Source organism: Pseudonaja textilis, unplaced genomic scaffold (assembly GCF_049901715.1).
Source record: "Pseudonaja textilis isolate UNSWEBS1 unplaced genomic scaffold, rPseTex1.2 PTEXSCF26, whole genome shotgun sequence".
Classification (NCBI taxonomy): Eukaryota; Metazoa; Chordata; class Lepidosauria; order Squamata; family Elapidae; genus Pseudonaja; species Pseudonaja textilis.
The window spans coordinates 321,524-344,350 of NW_028262877.1; the positions used below are offsets into that span (position 1 = coordinate 321,524).

The 22,827-nt window shown below is 42.6% G+C and overlaps 3 protein-coding genes across 6 annotated transcripts in view; 1 reads left to right on the top strand and 2 right to left on the bottom strand.

Moving 5' to 3' along the window:
• LOC148123664 (vomeronasal type-2 receptor 26-like) overlaps positions 1-22,827 on the top strand; it is a 147,864-nt gene that overhangs the window by 96,033 nt on the left and 29,004 nt on the right. The gene's annotated exons all lie outside the window — the stretch shown is intronic.
• The window catches only part of LOC148123666 (vomeronasal type-2 receptor 26-like), a 98,743-nt gene that overhangs the window by 3,507 nt on the left and 72,409 nt on the right, over positions 1-22,827 (bottom strand). The window lies entirely within an intron of this gene.
• LOC113454186 (vomeronasal type-2 receptor 26-like) lies at positions 17,387-18,365 on the bottom strand. The gene has a single exon (XM_026725484.2). The coding sequence runs from the start codon at positions 18,360-18,362 to the stop codon at positions 17,466-17,468; it is 897 nt and encodes a 298-aa protein (XP_026581269.2). The 5' UTR covers positions 18,363-18,365; the 3' UTR covers positions 17,387-17,465.

Below are 22,827 nucleotides of genomic sequence, written 5' to 3' on the forward strand. Positions count from 1 at the left end.
GGGTATTCTAGCCTAGGCTACCTGCAGGGCACTCCTAAAGGCAAGTTTTCTCCCCACCCACCCCTGCCCTTCCCCCCCATTTCTCTTCACCTCGTGTAGTTCTAGTGAATGATGTCAGAATTGGCGGGGAAACGCATAGTTTAAATAGGCCTAAATTTTGGGGGTGGGGCTTATTTCATCTCATGCCTAGAAATCATGCTGGGCCTATTGGTGGAGGCTGTATTGTTGGAGAAACACGGTATCTATCTGTCTGTCTGTCTATCTGTCTATCTCTCTCTCTCTCTCTCTCTATATATATATATATATAAATGTTATGTCCCCTCTTGGAAATTCAAACGAACAAATGGAAAGCAACCATTTCACAATCAAATCAAACTATAACTGCTGACAGGAACTGTTAGGACTCCTCTTCGAAAGTCAAACAGACAGAGCTCTTTTACAAACTCAAACAGACGGAAGGCTCTCAAACTGAAACGTCTTCATCCCAAGTAATCATTAATCATTTTGTTCCTGGCGAGAGGCGCAAGCTCAGCTGTGTCCTTTTATACTCATCAAGGCAACGTGCTAATTAGCTGGCTTGCCAATCAGATTACGTTTCCTGGTTCTGACGTCAATCCACGCTCTAACAGTCATTAGATTCAAAGTTCCGAGCCAGGCCGATCCTTCCAATCACAACACTATCCCCCACCTCAGGGCCCTTCCCCCGAGTCTGATGCTTAACTTGACGATGTTTCGTTGACAACCCCACTCTGTCTCCCACAGCCAATGGAGGCGTCTCTCGTTCCAATTGTCTCAGGTGGTCTACACATTGGAGACTTGGAAAGGAAATACCGTTCTGTGACCAAGCCACCAATGGATTGTGCAATCGCAACCAGGATATTCCGAGCACCAAAGGAAGATGGAGGTTTGAGGTGATATAAAAACTTATCGCCTTCTCATGATCCCCAATGATCATACGCACTGGCTGGGTGGCGAAACGAATGGGCCCAGACTTGAGCTCACGCCCATCCACAGTTTCCACCTCAATGGGTGGATCCACAGCCACCAAAGGGATCTCATAGTGCGTAGCAAAAGCTCGGTCCATAAAGCTGGTTGTAGCCCCCGAGTCCACCAATGCAACAGCGGAAATTCCCTCCTTCTGAGACTGTAGAAAGATTCGAGTGTCCAGAAGTAAATGCCGAGGAGGGCCAGGATCTGCTTCGGCAACTTGAGGTGGGGACGGAAGATGTGCCCGACCTAGGGTTTCCCTGGGGTTGGGCCTACCCCGTTTCCCTGACGATCCGAGAGTGGTTTCAGGTACAGGTTTGCGGGTCCCTCTCCGTTTGCAGGAATTAACAAAATGTCCCAGACCCCCACAATAAAGACACAAGCCTTCCTGAAACCTTCTCGAACGTTCTCGCGCCGTTAAGCGAGGGCGGAGTGCTCCCAACTCCATCGGCTCTTCCATCTTAACTGTAGCTTGTGAACAAAAGAGAGAAGGTGGTTCCACAACGGGCCGTCTGCTTCCGCGCTGTTGTAAACGGGCTTCAATACGTAGGCACTGAATTACTAATGCATCCAGGGTTAAAGCCCGCTCTGCATGGACCAGCTCATCTTTGATGGCATCAGACAAACCTTCCTGGAATGCAGCCATATGAGCCGGTTCGTTCCAATTAGAGTCCAAACACAGCAACCGAAATTCTGCAACATATTCCTGAAGGGAACGTTTCCCCTGACTAATATCCCATAAACGTCTGGTCACAGTTTGACTTTTAATTGGGTTTTCAAACATAACCCTTATTTGTTGCAGAAAACCTTGAAAGTTATCTAGTAATGGGCTATCTTGAATTAACAAGGGAGTAGCCCATTTAGCAGCCTGCCCAGATAAAAGGCTGAGAATGAATCCCGTCCTGGCCCGGTCATTTGGAAAGTCTTCAGGCCTCAAGGACATAAATAATTGACACTGCCCCAGAAATGCCGGAAACATGTCCATTTGTCCCGAAAACTTCTCCGGCATGGATACCGGGCTTTTCCTCAAGGGAGGGGCTGAAGGAGCAGCAGCAGTTTGCAAGCTTGTAATATGACTCAGCAACTGGGTAACCTGGTTTTGAAGAGTCTGGTTACTTTCTAACAGCTGCTTTATCTGTTGCTGCTGCTGACCCACCAGGTTCTGCAATTGTTTTGTATCCATCTTGGTTTGAAGATAGTTTGTTTTTAGGCTTGAAAGCAAAAAATGTAATGTCTCACTTATAAGCTCAGATGAGCAGACGAAGTTTCAAAACTCAAAATATTCAATGTAAACAAAACCGAATTCAAAAGAAATAAATTAGCACAGTTGTACAGTCTTTTGGCAGACTTCCCGGACTCTTATCAAGCTAAATGGAAATTAATCAATTTTTTTTTTTTTTTTTTTTGGCAGACTTCCCGGTCTCTGTCAGGCAACAAAATTTTCTGGTCTCACAAAGACGCTGCACACATATTCCTCTCGACTGGTCACACACTAGAGTTGATTTATAAGTCTGTCTTACCTGAAAGATGGTTTGTTTGTGGTCCGGAACAATAATGTTATGTCCCCTCTTGGAAATTCAAACGAACAAACGGAAAGCAGCCATTTCACAATCAAATCAAACTATAACTGCTGACAGGAACTGTTAGGACTCCTCTTCGAAAGTCAAACAGACAGAGCTCTTTTACAAACTCAAACAGACGGAAGGCTCTCAAACTGAAACGTCTTCATCCCAAGTAATCATTAATCATTTTGTTCCTGGCGAGAGGCGCAAGCTCAGCTGTGTCCTTTTATACTCATCAAGGCAATGTGCTAATTAGCTGGCTTGCCAATCAGATTACGTTTCCTGGTTCTGACATCAATCCACGCTCTAACAGTCATTAGATTCAAAGTTCCGAGCCAGGCCGATCCTTCCAATCACAACATATATATATATATTTATCCATCCATATCCATCTCTATCTATCTCTATCATCTATATACACCCATCCATCCCTATCTATCTATCTATCTATCTATCTATCTATCTATCTATCTATCTATCTATCTATCTATCTATCTATCTATCTATCTATCTACCTACCTATCTCTCTATTTATCCACCCATATCTATCTCTATCTTTATATCTCTATCTATCATCTATCTATATCTACCCACCCATCCATATCTATCTATCTATCTATCTATCTATCTATCTATCTATCTATCTATCTATCTATCTATCTATCTATCTAAATATCTATCCATTCAATTTACTGGTCACCCATCTTATCACAGGGAAACCCTACAAAGATGGCAGTGATGCCCACAGTGTGGTGGATGGTGCAACCTGATTTTTAGTGACATGATTTCTGGAGATCTGGTGGCTGTTCCTCTGTTGTGGGGATCTTCTATTGGGTGGGAGGGACCCCTCTGACCTTCCCAATTTCTGGGGCCGAGACTTTCTATACCAAAAAACCTCCAAAGGGTTTGAAGGTGCTGTTGGAACTCCTTTGTTCCTGCTTTAGTTGCATCCGTTGTTCAGGGAGGAAGTTTCTTCACTGGGGTGGGACATTAATATGGGCTTCTTGGCCCAGAAGGGGGAAGTGTGGGGGGCTGAGTGTGGGGGGGAACTGAAGGGACAGGCAGGCCCATCCTGGCAGGGAGGAGCAGAGGAAGGCCCGTATCCCAGGCCCTCCGCTTGCAGAGACCAGATCCTGGGTGGCTCCAGGTTCAAGCTGTGGCTTTTCAGGGCCAGGTTGATGTGCAATGAGACTCTCTCCTCCTCCAGGAGGTTCCCAGCCATGTCTGACCGAAGCCGGATGAGGCCAGAGGGGAGGAAGCTCCTCCTGGGTCAGGAATGAGCCCACCTCAACTTCTGGGTTTGTCCCAGGGAGACCCCAAAGGAGGGAGGAGGGGGGCTATGGTCATCCAAGGTTTCTCACCGGCCTTGAGGAGGCTCCATGTGGACCTCTGGCTTCTCTCAGGGGGGCTGCGAGGATCATGGCGTGGTCAAGCGTGTTGTGTGAACAGAGTCCTCGCCAGAAGAAAGGGGTCCCCAATACAGGTAGTCCTCAACTTATGACCACAACTGAGCCCAACATTTCTGTTGTTAAGTGAGACATCCATCAAGTGAGTTTTGCCCCATTTGATGGCCTTTCTTGCCACAGTCATTAAATGAATCATTGCAGTTGATAAGTTAGGAACCTGGTCATTAAGTGAATTTGGCTTCCCCATTGCTTGTCAGAAGGTCATAAAAGGGGAATCACAATGGCCCTGGGATGCTGGTACTGTCATAAACATGAAACTATGGCCAATTCTGAACTCTGATCTCTGCACTTGATGCTGCAAAGGTCATTAATTGTGAAAAACGGTCCTAAGTCCCATTTCTCAGTGCAGTTGTAACTTGGATCGGTCACTAAATGAACAGTTGGAAGTCGAGGCCTGCCTGTGTATCTCCTCTTGATCACCTTCTCTTCCAGGAATTCATTTTCTTCTGAGTCCCCATCATCCACTGACTCTTCAGCCAACAAGTTCAACTTCCGGAAACAAACCATGGTTAAGAGGTGCAGGTGTGAATGCAGCCACTGGGGAAGAGACCGGGTTCAGTGGGTCATGTGGATCCCCTGGAGTCAGTTGGGTGGGGTGGGGGTTCAATCACAGGGGGGTGGGCTGAGTTCCAGTGCTGCCTGGGGAGCCAAGCCAGCTGGGACGCTCTGGGCCAGCCGCTCTCTCGGAGCCCTGGGAAAGAGGCAATGGCAACCGCTTCTGAGCAGCCTGGCCAAGATCTCTGGGCCGGCTTCCCATGGGGGCCTCCGGACAACCTTCCCGCCCAGCTGGCCAAGGCTGAGGGGCCTTTCTGGGCCTGGCTTCCTCCTTGCCAGTCAAGCGACCTCCAATGGGCTGGATTCGGGGAGGGTTTGGCAGGGGGCTGTGCTGTGAGGTGGGGGTCTGCAGGGGTCTGCCCCCTCCCTAGTGAGGGCAGGGAGGGAGGGGGGCTGGGGCAGAGGGAGGCAGGGGGAGCCCCCACCCCATCTGGTCTGGGAAGCTCAGGTGCTGTTGGAAAGCCCACCTCTGAGGGAGGGGCCCTCCTAGGGGCTAGTGGGCTGCAGTGGGGAGGGGAGGTCAGCCTGGGCCCCTGCTGCCAATTTCCCCCTGGGGCAACCAGGTGCTTCTTCCTCCTCCTGCTCTGGGAAGTGGGGCGCCCCATGGAGGGGGCTCCCTCTGGCCTTGATGGGCAGGTGGGGGGAACTTCTGCATGGGGGTCCAGGGCAGGGGGGCAGCAAATAGGGGGGAGGGATCCCCAGTTTGCATCTCTTGCCAAGATCCGAGACTGGTGTGCCAGCTTTGCACCTGGCAGGTGTGCAGCCCACCAGCTCCTGGTCCCGGCCAGAAGGAAGGGCCGAGGCCAGAGGAGAGTCTCTTGATCCTTTCAGAAGTCAGGAAACGGCTTTCCAGGCGAAGGGAGACCCCAAAATCAGGGAGGTCAGACTGAAGCCCCAGAGCTCTGCCCCCCCCCCCCAAATCTCTACCTGTGCCTGAGCTCATTTCCCTCAGAACCCCGAAGGGGCTTCAAGGCCGTTTCTTTCCCAGGGAGGCGGAGGAGGAAGATGGATGGATGGAGGGAAAAGAGGCAGGAGGGGAATCGGGTGGAAGGAGGAGGAGGAGGAGGAGGAGGAGGAGGCCGGGAGAAACTTCCCTGCAGCTCTGCCAGGACTTATCAGGGAATCCTCCTCTTCCCTCCCTACTGTGACGGTTTCGCTCTTTCCTGGGCAGAGGGTCCTCGACCTTCAATGTTCTGTTTAGTGACCATTCAACGCCACAGTGGCACTAAAGAAGTGACTTAGGGCCCCTTTCCACCCTTGCAGCCCTGGCAGCCTCCCTGGGGTCCCAGGATTTACATTTAAACAACCGTCTCACACTTATGAAGGCCACAGTGTCCTGGGAGGGTGTCACGTGATCCCCTTTTGTGACCTTCAGGCAAGCAAAGTCAGTGGAGAAGCCAGATATGCCTAAGAACCATCTGGCTCACTTAACGTCTGCAGCTATTTGCTTAGCAAACAGGGCCAGAAAGGTCATCAAGTGGATTAAAGCCCACTTAACAGACGTCTACCTGGGCAACACAAGTGGTGGGGCTCCATGGCGGTCGTAAGTGGAGGACACTCGGCCCCGTTCGTCTTTCCCTCCTGGAGGTCTCAGGGCTGCCTTTTGAGGCTGCCTCAAGGGCTTCTCCAGGCTGCCCTGCTTTGGGCGCCCCACGTCTCTTCTTGCCAGGCCCCCCAAGAAAGGGGTTGGTGGGATCCTGGAGGCCCCAGGTCTTCTGGTTGTGGGGATGCGGCGCTTATAGTAGGCTCTGCAGCCCCTTTGGCCTCCCCACCTCCGAGGCTCTGAAGGTGCCCTTGGGGGTCCCTGTGTCCCAGGTCTCCAGCCGTTGAGGGGTTTCACTCCCATGCACCCCTTGGCCCAGGAGGGAGAACTGGGGGTCTGAGACAGGAGGGGGAGCAGAGGAGATGGGGGCAGGGGGGGGCAGGAAGCACCAGCCACCCAGGGCAGCCCCAACTCCCAGAGCAGGAGGAGGAGGTTCCCTGCAGGCTGGGGGAGGAGGAGAGTCTCCCACCCAGGCGGCCCAGGGGGGAAGGGGAGCTCCAGAGCCAGAGAGGGAGGCAGAACTGCCCGGGCTTCTCCCCAGCCGCTTCCTCGGGTGGTTTCCTGGCTGTGTGGCTGGGAAGGCCGGCCCCACCGTGGTTGTCCAGCCCCTCCCTAGGAACCTCCAGGTGGGATGAACCCTCCACCTTCCCAGGGAGGCCATTCCATGCCTGCAGGTCTCTGCAGATCCTGGCAGGTCTTTCCCCCCTCTTGGAGACCCCTGGAAAACTGGGCTCATGGCAGGTGATTCAAGGAGAGAAGAGCTCAGTCTTGGATTCAGGAAGTGCCACACAGAAAGTGTCACCTTAGATATTCCCCTCAGGTTGCTTTCTTGGGGTGGGTGGATGCTTTCCAGGTGACAAAGGTCTAATGGAGGAATGCCAGTCGTCTTCAACTCCTGAATTTGGCCACCCGGTTCTGTTCTGGACATTGGATCCCTCCCCACTTTTGAGCAATGGCTTTGATGAGAGGAGGGAGGGAAGGAATCTTAGAATTTAAGAGGGATTTCTAATACCAGAGAAGACCGAAGGGGCCATTCAGGCCTTGGATTTTGGGTGCGTCCATCAGGCTGCCTGGGTCAAAGGGGATTAAAATGAGGATTTATTTGAAATTGTCCACCTGGAAATGGACTGAAATGAGTCTTGCAGGACTGATCTGTCCCCTTTTGAAAGAAACCTCTCAAGGGGGAAAGCGGCCATGAGAGCAGGAGGGCCAGAGCCTGAAATTATGCAGGGACAATCAAGGCCTAAATCTTAGGCCAAGCCAGGAATTCTCCATATTCAGGGCTTCCTGGCTCAGGACAGGACATAATTCTGCGTTATTCCTTGTATTTTTCCATTCACTGGACTGGTTTCCAAGGCGGCAGCTGGAAAACTCCCTGGGGAGCCAAGAGGGAGGAAGAAATAAATCCCCTGCCTTTCCCTTCATCATAGGGGGGAAGAGGCTCCTCTGCAGGGCTGGGAATGAGCCCGTGAAGAAAGACTCGGCTCCAAGTTTCAGAGCTCCAGATTTGGAAATTCATCTGTGGGAAGCAAATACGCTTTTCTTGTTGAAAGGAAACAAGGCTGAGATGTGGTGATGAAAGAAGGAGCAATCCTGGCTAGTTCATGCCCAGGTTTCCTGCCCTCCTGAAAGTGCTCCCTGCAGATGGAGACCCTTAGTGGGCTCAGGGCCCCTTCCCAGAGAGCCAACCCTCCCCCAGGTCTCAGGCTGGGTCTCCTCTACACTTTTCTGGGGCACATTGGGCCATTTGGGGGAGAGTCAAGGGCCCACCCACCCTCCAAAATGGGGAGGCAAGGGGGGTCACAAAGCAGCAGCTGTATCAGACCGAAACAATCCCTAAAATTGGAAGTTGCAGCAGGTGAATGAAAACCAACCTGATAGCAACCTGTCCGTCCCTGAAGGTCCTGCAGTGAATATGGGAGACAACCTTCCTTCCTCCCTGGACCTTCCCCTCATCCACCCAGGGTCCCACCCAAATCACCCTGGATAAAAAGACCCTGGTTGCAACTGGAGCCATGTGGGATCTCCTGCTTGGCCAGGACATGGAGGGTGCAATGGCTCAATGGGTGGCCTTTCTCTTTGCCCATCTTCAAGGATGTTAATACCTCGAACCCTGCACCTGTGTGAGGCTGAGGGGATCTCCTCTCCTCCTAACCCCACCCCGTTCCCTGCTTTCCTGGCTGGGGACTGGAGGGTCCCCTCGCTCTGGCAAAACCTCCAGGGGCCTTTGGCAACAGAGCGAGGCTCCCTGGAAGCAGCAACCCAGGAGAGTGAGCTGGTTGCCAGGATGACGGCTGGTTTTGCCCCCTCTGATCCAATCCCTGGTGGCCTGGGGGCCTTGGGAGGAGATCCCGGTGGTCCCACTTGGAAGGAAGCCGGGGGAAGGGGGAAAGGCTGGGGAGGGGCAGACTTTCCTCCTTGGGGCTGTGAGAGAGGCTGGGAGTCCTGGCAAGGCTCTCTCCCCAGAGGAGGAGGACCGAGAATGCCGGCCTTTTCTCTGTGTTTTTATGGGGGGATTCAAGGATGAAGTCAAGGCCTCTCCTGTCCCTCCAGCCGCCCCCTGAGGAGCAGGCCAGAAGCCCTCAATACTGCATGGACCAGGGGAGGAGGCTGCCTTCAGAAGTGGGGGGGCTCTGTCCCTGGAGGTCTTCCAGGATGGCCTGGACACTCCTTTGCATGGAATGGTCTGGGGTCTCCTGCTTGGGCAGGGGGTTGGAAAAGATGACCCCCAAGGTCCCTTCCAGCTCCAACATGGAGTCCTCCACTTACAAAAATCTGATGACTGAAGTTACAACGGCACTGAGAAAAGTGACTTATGACCAGTCTTCATACTAACAATCATTCCAGCACCCCATGGTCACGTGACAAAAACTCAGGTGTGTATTTATGAGACTTGAAGTACCTTGGGGACATTGGGGTCACTGGAAGACTTGCTTAACAACCGCATGATTTAACTAAACACCACACTCATTTGCTTCACAACTGAGGCAAAAAAGTTGGTAAAATGACACAGAACTTACTTAGCAACAAAAATTGTGACTAACTAGGTCTCCTTGGATGAAAATATCTAAGCAAGAGGACCTGGAAGCCTCCACCTTCTCTGGCTTGGTGGGATGGCCAATGGCTCTCATGGAGATTGTCAAACAACATAGTTGGAGCTCGGCTCCCACACCAGCTATCTTACCATGTATTTGCAAATATGAAAACCAATTCATCTGTATGCCTTGTTCCTCTAATTTATGCATCGATTTAAGTTCACCCTTTTCATCTAGCAGTTCCCCATAGCTAACTGTTTGTTCCTTTTTATAAATTATAGGGTAAGAAAACGCTTCTATCGTCGATAACCAAACTGGAATTTTCAAATAACATTGTTTTTTTGTCTTCTCCCAATTTAGCCACAGAGACTCCCGTATATAATGTCTTCTAAAATACCCCTGTGTTTTGGTTCCCTTGTACCATAAGAAAGCATGCCAACCCAACAACAAATCATGACCTTCTAATGTCAACAATCTAGTTTTCCTTAATGTTATCCATTCTTTAACCCACATCAAATTTGCAGCTTGGTAGTACAACTCCCAATTAGGCAGGCCAAACCCTCCTCTAGATCTGGCATCCTGTAAAAGCTTTAACTTTATCCTTGCTTTCTTGCCTTGCCATATATACTTCAAAACAATTTTGTTTAAATCCTCAAAATATTCTTTTCCAAGCCTAATTGGTATTGTTTGGAACAAAAATAAAATTCTGGGTAGAATGTTCATCTTAATTGTTGAAATCCTTCCTATTAATGACAATTGTAGGTTTTCCCATTTTTTTCAGATCTTGGGCTATCTGTTGTTTAAGTTTAATATAATTGTTCTCCTTTAAAGTACTACATCTTGGCGTCAAATATATCCCCAAATACTTAACCTTATTTGTAACTTGAATTTTTAACAATTCTGCCAGTTCTTCTCTTTGTCTTAGCAACATATTCTTTGACAAAATCTTTGTTTTATCTTTGTTTATTTTCAGACCAGCCACCTCCCCATATGCCTCTATCTTTTCCAACAGCTTCGAGGCTGTTTCTATAGGGTCTTCCAAGATAAAGACTAGGTCATCTGCAAAAGCTTGTAGTTTAAATTCTTCCTTTTTAATTTTCATTCCTTTTATAGTTTTATCTTCTCTGATATTTCTATTCAACACTTCCAAAGTCAATACAAATAACAAGGGAGAAAGAGGACAACCTTGTCTTGTGCCTTTTCTTATATTAATAGGATCTGTAAATTCTCCCTCCATCATTACCTTAGCTGTTTGTTCATTGTAAATTGCTTCTATTGCCTGAATAAATCTTCTAGCAAAGCCCATCTGTTCCATTAAAAGTAACATAAATCTCCAATTCACGTTATCAAATGCCTTTTGAGCATCTAAAAATATCAAAGCCATTTGCTTTTCAGGATGGGCCTCATAGTATTCCAAGGTGTCCAGAATTACTCTCACATTGTCTCTGATTTGTTGCTTTGGCAAAAACCCATTTTGGTCTGGGTGGATAAAGTTATTCAAGTACTTTTTAAGTCTTTCTGCTAATATTGAAGCAAAAATTTTATAATCTGCATTTAATAAAGAAATCGGTCTATAATTCTTGATTTGAAGTAGGTCCGCCTCCTCTTTTGGAATAAGTGTAATATAAGCCTCTGACCATGTTTTAGGTATTATCTTTTTTAACATAACTTCATTCATAACTTCTAACAGTGGAATACACAGTGATTCTTGAAAGGTTTTATAAAATTCTACGGGAAACCCATCTGGACCTGGTGCCTTCCCATTATTTTGTTTCTTAAGTGCTTGGCTTAACTCCATCATTGTTATATTGCTTTCTAGCATTTCTTCAATCTCTTTAGGTATCTTAGGTAGATTTGCATTCTGCAGGTACTGTTTAACTTTCTCCTCATCAATATCTTCTTTCTTATATAAATGTTTGTAAAAATCATGAATAATTTCTTTTTTCTCTTTGCTGCCATGACAAGTTTTACCTTGGTCATCTATTAACTGCAATATTTTCCTCGACTCTTTCTCCTTTCTCAACTTATATGCTAGCCATCTACCTGGCTTATTTGCATCTTCAAAATAATTCTGTTTAGCATTCCTAATTTTCTGTGCCAGTTCTTCTTTCTCTATTAAGTCCATTTTATGCTTAGTTATATCCAGTTTCAATTTAACGTCTTTTTTCTGTGGCATTTTCTGCAGTTCTTTTTCGAGTCTTTTATATTCATCCTCCAAGGCTTTGAAAGCTTGCCTTTTCCTAATATTCTTTTTTCTTGTATAGTCTATTATCAAGCCTCTGGCATAAGCCTTCATTGTATCCCAAACATTCTGTATTGAAGTGTCTTCTTTTCTATTCTCTTAAAAAAAAAAAAGCCAATTCCTTCTCCATCCATTGTATAAATTCTTTCTCCTTTAAAATAGTATTGTTTAATGTCCATCTCGATCTTTTTTTTTTGTCCCTTCCATTTAATTGTCAATGGGTTATGATCAGCCCAAGTACTTGTTTCAATATTTACTTCTTGAATGCTAGATATTAAGTCTCTTGAGATCCAAATCATGTCAAGTCTGGACCATGATAAATGTCTATTTGAATAGAACGTATATTGCTTAAGTTTAACATTTCTTTCTCTCCATATGTCTTTTAAAGTTAATTCATCTATCATTTTAAAAAAAGATTTAGGAAGAGTTTTTCTATTAAACTTTGCTCCTGTTGCAATATAATCAAGTTTATTGTCCACAATTCCATTAAAGTCTCCCATCATAATTATATTAGCATAGTCCAGTCCAGCCATCTTGGTATGTAATTTTTTATAAAATTCTTCCTGTTTATCATTCGGGGCATAGATTGCAGTCAAAAGTATCTTTCTATTATTGTCCATTATTTTCACCATTAATATTCTCCCATCTTCATCTGTATAAATCATTTTTGCTGGGATAGCCTCTTTAATATATAAAACCACCCCTCTTTTCTTACATTGAGTCAAAGAGGTAAACAATTTCCCTAATTTTGGTTGTAATAAGAATTGTTCATGTTGCTTTTTAATATGTACTTCTTGTAGACAAATTATATCAAACTTTAGTTTCCTTAATTTATGGAAAATCTTCCTTCTCTTAACAGCTGAATTCAATCCATTTATATTCATTGTAATCAGTTTTTTCTCTTCCATGGTTATATTTTATATTTAGATTTAACCACTCTCATGGGTCTTGATTCACGCTGATCTTTAATATCCACTTGTCCACCTACTGCACCTTCTTCTTTTCCAATCTCCATTTGTTCCTCTTGGGGTTCAGTTGATGGAACCTCCTTTTCTGCCTCTCCTTCTCTCCCTCCAAAAAATTCTGCGTAGAACAGTTCTGCTTTCTCAATTGAATCAATTCTATGTCTCTGTTCCTGCCACGTAAACATCAATCCTTCTGGGATCAGCCATCTGTAAGTCACCTCCTTTTTCAATAACATTTTGGTCAGGAATCGATATTCTCTTCTCATCTCTCTCACTCTTCTAGGTATTTGTTTTAAGACCAAGATTTCTTTACCTTTGTATTTCAATATCTTCTCTCTTGCCACTTGCAAAATTTGTGTCTTCATGGATTTTTTAGTAAATCTAATATGGACTTCTCTGGGCAGATTATTTCTCATCGCATATCTTGTAAAAACTCGATATATCTCATCTATTCCATCCGTCATCTTCTCTTCTGTTATCTCCAAAGCATCCGCCAAGATTCCTACCATTATCGCAGCCAAATCTTGTCCTTTTTCTTCTTCTATATTTTGAAATCTGAGATAGAATTCTGATCTATCCAACTCCCACTTCAGCATCCCACTTTTTTCTTGTTCAATCACTGTTAGTCTATTATCAATATTTCCAATCTTCTCCTCTCTTCGTTTGCCCCCTTCTTCGACTTTTTGAAGTCTCTCCTCATACTTTGCCATCATCTGTTGAATACTTTCCACTTTTTCCTCCGTCCTCCCTGTTCTTTGTTCAATGGTATCTGTTTTTATCTTAAGATCTTGAATTCCTTGCATAATCATCTGTAAAGTTACTCTTTCTTGTTCTTTTTCTTTATCTTGCTTTAACATTGTCTGAATTAAACACTGTCCAGATGGTGGGGAGGCAGAAGTAGACACAGAGGCACCCGAAGATATAAGTTTCTTACTCATTTTAAATGGTTCCAGCTCTTCAAGTTCTTTCAAATTTTAATCCAAAAAAGTAGCCAATTATAGTCCAAAATGAAAAAGCCAATAATAATAATAATAAAAAAAAAAACCAATAATAAGGAAAAGAAAAAGAAAAAAAGAAAAAGGAAAAGGGCAAAAAAGAGAAAAAAAGAAAAGATTCTTCAAGTTCTTCCTGACCTTAATCCAATTAAAAAGTAATCCACAAGAGAAAATAAAAATAAGAATAAAAACCCAGTAATAATAATAATAAACAAGGCCAAAGCCAAAAAGAAGAAAAAGAGAGAAAAAAAACCCAAAAAGAATAAATTTATTCAAATTCCACACCTTAATCCAACCAAAAAAATCTCAATTGAAAAAAGAAAAAAGAAATAGTCCATTGATATACATTAAAGAGAAAAGCAAAATCCAAATAGAAAGGAGAAAAAATAAAATAAAATAAATCAAAACAAAATAAAATAAAAATAAAAAATTCAGAGGCTTCCCCTTGCAAATAAATCAAACTTAAAAATAAAAACCTTACTAGAATAAAAATATAAATTGATGCTGGTAGAGGGGGTGGCGGAACTAAAAAAAAGAATTAGAAAAAGAAAATAGGCAACAATACACTGCACTCTATTTAATTGTCCAAGGCTCTAATTATGACTCCCTTCTCTTTCCCACAAGCTTCAAAGCTAAGCCATAAATGTTTAATTATAAACAAGAATCCAGAAAGACACCTGTAATAATATTCTACAAGGTGCTTTCCTCTATCTTATCAAAAGATGTCCTTGAGAAGAAGTCCTTCGTCTCTTTCCAGTTCAAGTAAAATGTTTCCAAGCCTCTAGTTGGCAGTGTTACAAAGTTTCTTAGTTCTCACTTTCCCCCTCCTCTCAGAACAGCATAATTAGAAAAAAAAACAAGCCCGCAAGGAATACACAAACATATAAAGGCAAAAAAAATAAAAAATAAACAAAGGGAGCCTCTAGCCTAAAAGTGAAAAATCCAAAGGAAGAATAAAACATATAAATATAAAAAGGAACAGTCCAGTTATCCAGTAAGTAACAATGAAGTCTGGAAGCAAAGAAAAAAAAAAGAGCAAATAAAGCCTCTCTTTGACGTCTCCCTTAAAAAAAACGCCGCTTAGTCAGTTTTGTCAAAAGAAAAAAAAATCACACAGATTTCTTCTAATAATCAGAGTGAACTTTCAAAACTCAAAAAATTAAATAAAATAAAAAAAAAGTTTCTCACCCAACCGACAGACTCTCTTTCAGACCCGTTCTTTCTGGAGTTGCCCCGACTTCAGCAGCATGGGGGCTGCCTCTCCGCTGCCAGCAAAAAGGGCTTCTCCCGGGACTTCCAGGGATTTTGCGATATCCCCGGAATCCTCAGGATACCCTCTTCACAATAGCTGTCCCTACGGGACAGCATAGGTCCATTTGGACCGGCCGGTAACGGAGATATCGGCTGCAATCGAGGAGCTCGATTGCAAACCGTATCGCCACGGCGCAAGCTCCTCCCTTCTTCCAGTACTAACTTCTTCAAATCAGTGGATAGCAGTAATTGTTAATTTTTCATTTTTAGGTGCTCCTTTGTGTTGAGTTCTGGTCTGCGTAAAATTATGTAGCGTTGAGGGGAAAAGATAGATCCCAATATTCCTATATTGGAAGCCAAGATGGAGAAGATCTCCCCAGCTACCATGTATTTTCTTTTGGTGGATCTTAATGCTGTCCAAAAGTGCTCAGTCACTTATAACAACTCAATTTCAGCTCAGTACTTTGTCCTCTTCTCAAAAAGTTGTTAAACAGCAACAAGTTCAGATTTCTTCTTATCAGCTATCAAGCAAACTTTCCTCTCTTCACTGCAGTTCTCAGATTGACAAACCACCTTTAACGCTATCCAGAATTACTGTTATCTACACTTCAGCTTACTGTCTGGCTTTTCCTGCTGATCCTTCTGCCACCACTGATCTCTCACCACTTCTCCTCCAGTCCATCTGGGTTTTCTCTTCTGCCACAGATCGTTCCACAAATCACTGAAAAAGCACTCCCTTTCACTTCCTCATCTGCAGAAAAAGCCCAGTGAATAAGTTAGTCAAAAGCCGTTCCACCATCATTCTGCTGATTCATCCCTAGCCTCGTCCCTCTGTCAGGCTGTTCAGTCGGCCATTGCTGACTATCTTCCTCCTAGTCCACTTGATTAGTTCTTGTTGGTTTTCTAATCGTGTTCCACCACAAACGCTGCTCGGAAGCATTCCACAAGATGCCCACTCTTCCGGATATCACTCCAGGATCTCCTTGACTCCAACAAGTCACATGAACACAGGGAAAAGTGGATTGATGAAGCAAAGATGTCCATTCACACATCCACTCTCTCTGGCAGCTGGCTCCAAATGGCTGTCCCTAAAAACCTTCAGTGATGGAGTACCTGTGACTTCTGGAATAAACCTTTCCACCGATTAATTGTTCTGTTAGGATTTTTTTCTCTTAGTTCTAGGCTCATTCTCTCCTTGATTAGTTTCTATCCATGACTTCTTGTCCTGTTCTTAGGGGCTTTGGAGAATAGGTTGACCCCATTTTGTTTGTGACAGTCTCCTTGATATTGGAAGATTGCTATCAATAATTCTTTTCCAATATGCTAAGAGGATACATAATTCACAGTAAATATATGTTTTACATGGCCAACAAAGGTCTTTGGAAACAACCTTTAAACAAACTGAAGTAAGAAGGTCTGTTAAAGAGAATTCTGCCCAAGGAACAGAGTACTGCTAAATAACATATCCGGCTAAATAATTTGCTTCCATATGATCTTGTGATGTCCAGTATCTTAGAAAGCACTGCAGACCACTGAAGATATGTTTATCAGTGGCTATGAGGCTTAAATTGGTCTCATACTCAAGAGACCAATTTACTCCATTGAGGAAATAATATGATGGAGTGAATAGTCCTTTGAATTTATCCATTAAATATTTTGTACTACATTCTTATGACCAAAAGAACCATACAATTATCTCTGAAGTAGATAAGAATACAGTGGAACCTTGGGTTGTGACCGTACTTCGTTCCAGTATTACAGTCACAACCCAATTTGGTTGTGACTGGAAGCATGACCGTCTGTGCATGCACAGATAAAAAAATGACACCGAAAGGGAAATCATCACAGCAGGGAGAATTGCTGCAGCTGTGTCTAGTCTCCACGTGAAGGTGTGTTTGTGACTAGAAACAAAAATTTGCTGAAAATTCTGGTCGTCACCTGATTTTGTCATGAATAGAAATATTTCTGACGCAGGGTTTGACTTCAGATGGATGGGAGGGCAGACGTGGGGTCCCGAGTTACAAATAGTTTCCCTTTTTAGGTATAAATAAATTAGCCATTATCACCTTCATACTTTTTTATGCCTCACTTTGTGAAGCATGTTGGCCAAGAAATTGGACCGGTTGAGATGGGTTAACTTACTGTGGCTGCAAATAAAGGAGTTGACATTGAAAATTTTGAGCTCAGTGTTTTCAACCTCAGCAATTTTATGATGTGTGGCCTTCAATTCTCAGAATTCACCATCCTCTAGGCTCTAACCAGCCAAACATTTTTTTCTCACCTCCACAGACTCTGAGAAGGCATGTTCTTTGCCCATTGTACATTATATTTTCATCTATTATGGGTTTTATTTTTAACAATGGTTAGCAATCTGCCTTTCACTATACTTGTCCTAGAGCAGTCATAATTGAAATATTTTAATGAGAGGATATGTAATATGAAATAAATATGAAATGGTGGATAAAAGTGAACCTAAATATACAGTTTATACAGTGAGATAAATATAGTATCTTGCCTTTGTTTAGCTGACAAGATGCATCACTTCAAGGGCTGAAAAAGAAATATTGTAATCAAATATGTTTACTTCCAAATAACACGTCAAAATTTTCAAGTAGGCCAGGCCACAAAACTGATGCTGCAGGGATTACAGGAATATTACTTTATTGTTATATGTTATATTTACAGACGTTTGATAGCTATTCCAAAGGATCCCCTTTCTCCATTTTAAGGACAGTGAGATCAAGTTGGAGCTATATTCTTTTCCTACATTTTCTCTCCCCTCATAACTGAGCAACATTCTATCTTCCAAACTTTCTTCTTAAAGCCAATGCTAACTTCTTCAAATCAATGGATAGCAGTAATTGTTAATTTTTCATTTTTAGGTGCTCTTTTGTGTTGAGTTCTGGTCTCAGTATGATTATGTAGCATTTAGGGAAAAAGATAGATCCCAATATTCCTATACTGGAAGCCAAGATGGAGAAGATCTCCACAGCTACCATGTATTTTCCTTTCGTGCTCAGATAAGTTGGCACAAAAGTCACCCATACACTACAAAACACCAGCATGCTAAAAGCAATAAATTTGGCTTCATTAAAAGAGTCTGGAAGTTTTCGAGCAAAGAAAGCCACAATGTAGCTGATGAGAGCAAGAAATCCCATATATCCTAAAATATAATAGAACATGTTGCCTGATCCTTCATTGCATTCAACTACAATCTCTTCCGGAAGAGAATGCATGTCCAAATTTGGGAACGGAGGGCCAGTGCACAGCCACAATATGCAAATACTTGCTTGAATAAAGGAACAACAGAGAATCAGAGAATTTGAAAATCTTTTCCCCACCCATTTTCTCATTTTTGATCCTGGCTTAGTAGCCATAAAAGCTAGAACCACTGTGAGGGTTTTGGCCAAAACTGAAGAGACAGCAACTGAGAAGATGATCCCAAAAGCAATTTGACGAAGAAGACAGGTCAGCAATTGGGGCTGACCAATGAATAGCAAGGAACAGAGGAAGCAGAGGAAGAGGGAGACAAGGAGAAGATAAGTGAGATTCTGGTTGTTAGCTTTGACAATGGGAGTGTTCCTATGTTTTATGAAAATTCCAAGTACCACTACTGTGGTCACAGAAAATGATAAAGCCAGAACAGCCAAAGTGATGCCCAAAGTTTCATTGTAAGATAAGAAATTTAGATCCTTTGGAATGCACAAGTTTTTTTCCTTGTTTGGATACTGTTCTTCTGGACAGTCTAAGCAGTCATCCATATCTGTGAAAATATGTACAGTATTTCAGAATTCATAGCAGTATTTCAAATTTTGCATACTTTTGCTTATTGAAAAATATTTACTAATTGAAAACCTCCTATGTCATTAAACTTCAGTGGACAACTATGGATTTTGAAACTGAACTGTGCAACAATTCTCATCATTCATTGCTTTCAATCCTCCAAGCCAGAAGTGCTGGCAGATGTAGTTCAGCAACATTAACAACTATTCACATCTCTGTTAAATAGATATTTCTTAAAACTTGCTATTGGAGAGCTCATCTAGAATGGGACTCTCACAAATAATGAGAGATGACCTCTAAGTGTGTGATATCTCTGTGTGAAATCTCTGTGGCTGTCTTTATGTATACATACTTCATTTATGCACACACATAAATATAACCATTCAATATTTCCTACCTCTTTCATTTGAAAATTTTCTTGATGGACAAATATTACAATCATAGCAACAAAAAGGCTCACTTTCCTTTATTTTCTTTCTGGAGCCTGGTGGGCAATGATCATTGCACAGAGCAAGAGGTATGGTCTATCATTAAAGAGAGTGAGAGAAAAGAACATATTTTATTCCCTTGAATCCAATCATATTCAGAAATCAGTACATGCATCATAAACTTCTGAGAAATATTCAGTAGTTTTGTGTGTTTGGGCAGATATTTACACATATAACAAATGGTTGAAAATAGCATGCATTGTTGATGAAACTTACCATCACTCTGATTAGGCCCTTTTCATCACTAATATCTGAAAATAACCTATGTGATCAGTGTTTTGTGATACATTCTGCTTGTATTTGACTTCAGACCTGTTCAATGTTGGTGGTGGGATTCAAATAATTTAACAACTGATTCTCTGCCCAAATGACTGGCTGGGTCGGCATGGCTGAATGGGCATGGCCAACTCAATGTAACTCATGTCAAAGGGAACCTCATCTTGCCCATCCTCTCCTTGCCATGTCTGGCTCTGCCTTGCCCCCACCTCCCCAGCCACTCCTTGTCACATCCATCTGCTCACCTCTTGGAGCAAGTAGTTTTCAAATAAAAAGAATACTTGCCTTTTGCAAATAAATACAAACATCTTAACTGCAGGTTTGATGCATCTTGCAAAGTATTGATGCTCATTCTAGTCTCTTTTCCTACTAACAGGTCCAGCTCAGATTGCAATTTGCTATAACCTCTGTTGTCTTTTGCATCGTTCTATGGGAGATTATTCTGAAATGTTATCTGTGGTGTTTGCAACTTTACAAGTTTGTTTCCTTCAACCCCTTTTTTGTATACAATTCTTGCAAGTTATTTTGACATTTCTTCCTCCTTCTTAAACAAAGTAGTAGTTCAGGTGCTGGCCTAGAAACCAAGAGACTCTGAGTTTTAGTCCCCTTTTCGGCTTGAAAAATGGCTGAGTGACCAAGACACTGTCTCCCAGCCCAAACCACTTCTTAGATTGTGGTTGTGGGGAAATCAAGAGGAGGAAGGAATATTAGATAAGTTCTCCATCTTGAATTCTCTATAAAGTAATAAAGACAGAATAAATGTCTAAATCATTTGTGAGAAGGATGTCCTTCTAAAGGACAAGGGGTGCTGATTGCCTTGTCACATGCCTTACACTAGTACATTTATTTCATTGTTATCCACTTTATTTTTCTCTGCTTTTTGATTTATTCTTGTGATTGACATTAGAATGGCAAATTGAAACGTTGAATAACTATCTTAATACAAACATGTGTATTAACACTAGGATTACTATACACTATCATATCTCAAGACCTAAAATTCACACAACATGAAAAACATCATCAAAAAGCACAACAAAGAATGTTCTTTCTGTGCCAACTCAGAAAGCTCAAACTGTCCAAGGAGCTGCTGATACAGTCCTAAAGAGGAATTATTGAGTCTGTCATCTGCATCTCTATAACTGTCTGGTTTGGTTCTGCAACCAAACAAGACAGACACAGACTTCAGAAAATAATTAGGACTGTAGAAAAAACAATTATTACCAACCTGCCTTCCATCGAGGACCTATGTACTGCACGAGTCAAAAAGAGGGCTGTGAAAATATTTACAGAACCCTCAGATCCTGGACATAAGCTGTTTCAACTCCTACCCTCAAAATGATGCTATAGAGCACTGCACATCAAAACAAATAGGCACAAGGACAGTTTATCCCAAACACCAACACTCTGCTAAAGAAATAATTTCCTCAACACTGTCAAACTATTCACTAAGTCTGTATTACTATTACGATTAATCTTCCCATCCCTACTTTCACCAATCTTCTCCCACTTATGACTGTATGACTGTAACTTTGTTGCTTATATCCTTATGATTTATACTGACTGTTTCCTAGTATGATTTGATTGCTTATTGTACCCTATTGACTATTATTGAGTGTCGTACCCTATGATTCTTGATGAATGTCATCTTTTCTTTTATGTGAGAGCATATGCACCAAGACAAATTTCTGGTGTGTCCAATCACACTTGGCCAATAAAGAATTCTATTCTATTCTATTCCCTTTGAAAATTAGCTTTGCTAAAATTTTACACACTGGATCAGAAATGTCAAGTTTGTCCTCTTCCAGACACTTATTATAACAATACTGGCAAATGTTAATTGCTGAAAAAAGAGCTATTTATTTTGATTTTCAAACTGGAAACTTTATTTTGGTCCTACCTGGTTAAAATGGGCTGGCCATGTGATTTTTCTTTCATTTATGGAGAACCTTCTGTCTGATAGTGCTTCAGGATCCATTTGTCCCACTTTTACTTTCATGAAGGATTTGTTAGGGAAAGTTACCCAGTTGATAATGTCAAATCTAGCTAGCAATTCACCCTTCTTGTCAAAAGATACCAGGTCTCCGGCACAGTTGTTAAAGGAGACTTGACTTAGGAAATGGTAAAGCTGGAGGAAAAGAAGTTTTGGCAAGGATTATTACCAAAGTGGTCGAAACAGTGAAAATTGTTTGGCTGGGAATAGAGTTTTGCTATACTCAGAAGCTATTTAATTATTTTATCACTCCATTATTGGTCGTCCCATTATTTCCTTCCCCAATCAAATATTTCAGTCAGCTCAGTTTTAAAAGGAACTAAGAACTAGCAGATAATGTATTTCAAACAAACAGACTAAATTGTTCTTTGGCATAGAAATATTTTGGTATACCTATGTCACAGGAATTTCAAAGTTAAGGTTTACTACCTGCCAAAGGAGTACTACTACTACTACTACTACTACTACTACTACTACTACTACTACTACTACTGTTGCTGCTGCTGCTACTATACTGCTACCTCTACTACCACTACTATTACTGCTTCTACCAAATTAAATTTATGTATTGTCTACCTTCCAGTATCTCTGGGCAATTTCCAAGTGATTATTAAGCAGATATATTTTTTCTGCTATAACTTTGGAGTGGCTTACATTAAGTTTATATCTGTTGTGTGCTCTTGTTTTGTTGCGGTTAAAGCTGAAATATTAACTGGCAAGACATTGTAACATATGATTTTATGTACTATGCTTAAGTCCAATCTTAGCCAGTGTAGTTCAAGGTTGTCTAAGCCTAGAATCTGAAGTCTGGTTGATGTAGGGTATTCTATTGCGAACAGAGGAATGTAGTACTCTTCTGGTAAAATACGTCTTGCTCAATTGTATTTATATCTGATATACAGTGTGGATTCCAGGCAGCAGAGCTGAACTCAAGTATTGGTCTAGCAAAGGTTTTGAATGCCCTAGTTAGCAAAACAGTATTACCAGAGGAGAAGCTTCATAAAATTAAATTTACAACTCTTAAACCTTTTTGGCAGTACTGTTGTAGTGAGCTTTGGTGCTTAGGTCATTTGATGTGAGAACTCCAAGGTCCTTGACAGACTGAGGGTCATCAACAAGGTAATATCTGTCGAGCTTGTATTTGGTATATATATGTATATAAGTATATAAGAATATATATGTATATATTTATATATGTATATGGTCTTTGGTTATTCGGGTTTTCTTCTGCATAAAAGTGGAAGTGTCTAGGTGATGTTTCGATGAAGTCTTATTCATCATCTTCAGGCTTGTGTCTTTGGCTTTGTGCTTCTGGGAGTAATGTGAGCTTGCAGCTGCTTGTTCCTTTTAACTGCTAGTGGGGATTTGACTTGATTGGGTGGTGGCTTGGCTGTGTTCTGATTGGCTGGGGGTGTGTACTCATTGGTTGAGGGTTTCGCCAAGCCCCCACCCAATCAAATCACACTCCCACTAGCAGTTAAAAGGAAGAAGCAGCTGTGAGTGCACATTACTCTGAGAAGTACAAAGTCAAAGACACAAGACTGAAGATGATGAATGAGACTTCATTGAAACGTCGCCTAGATACTTTCAATTTTACGTGGGAGAAAACCTGAATAACCAAATATCCACATACAAATACCCGCGAAAACCTCAGAATGAATATATATATATATATTGAATGTGAGA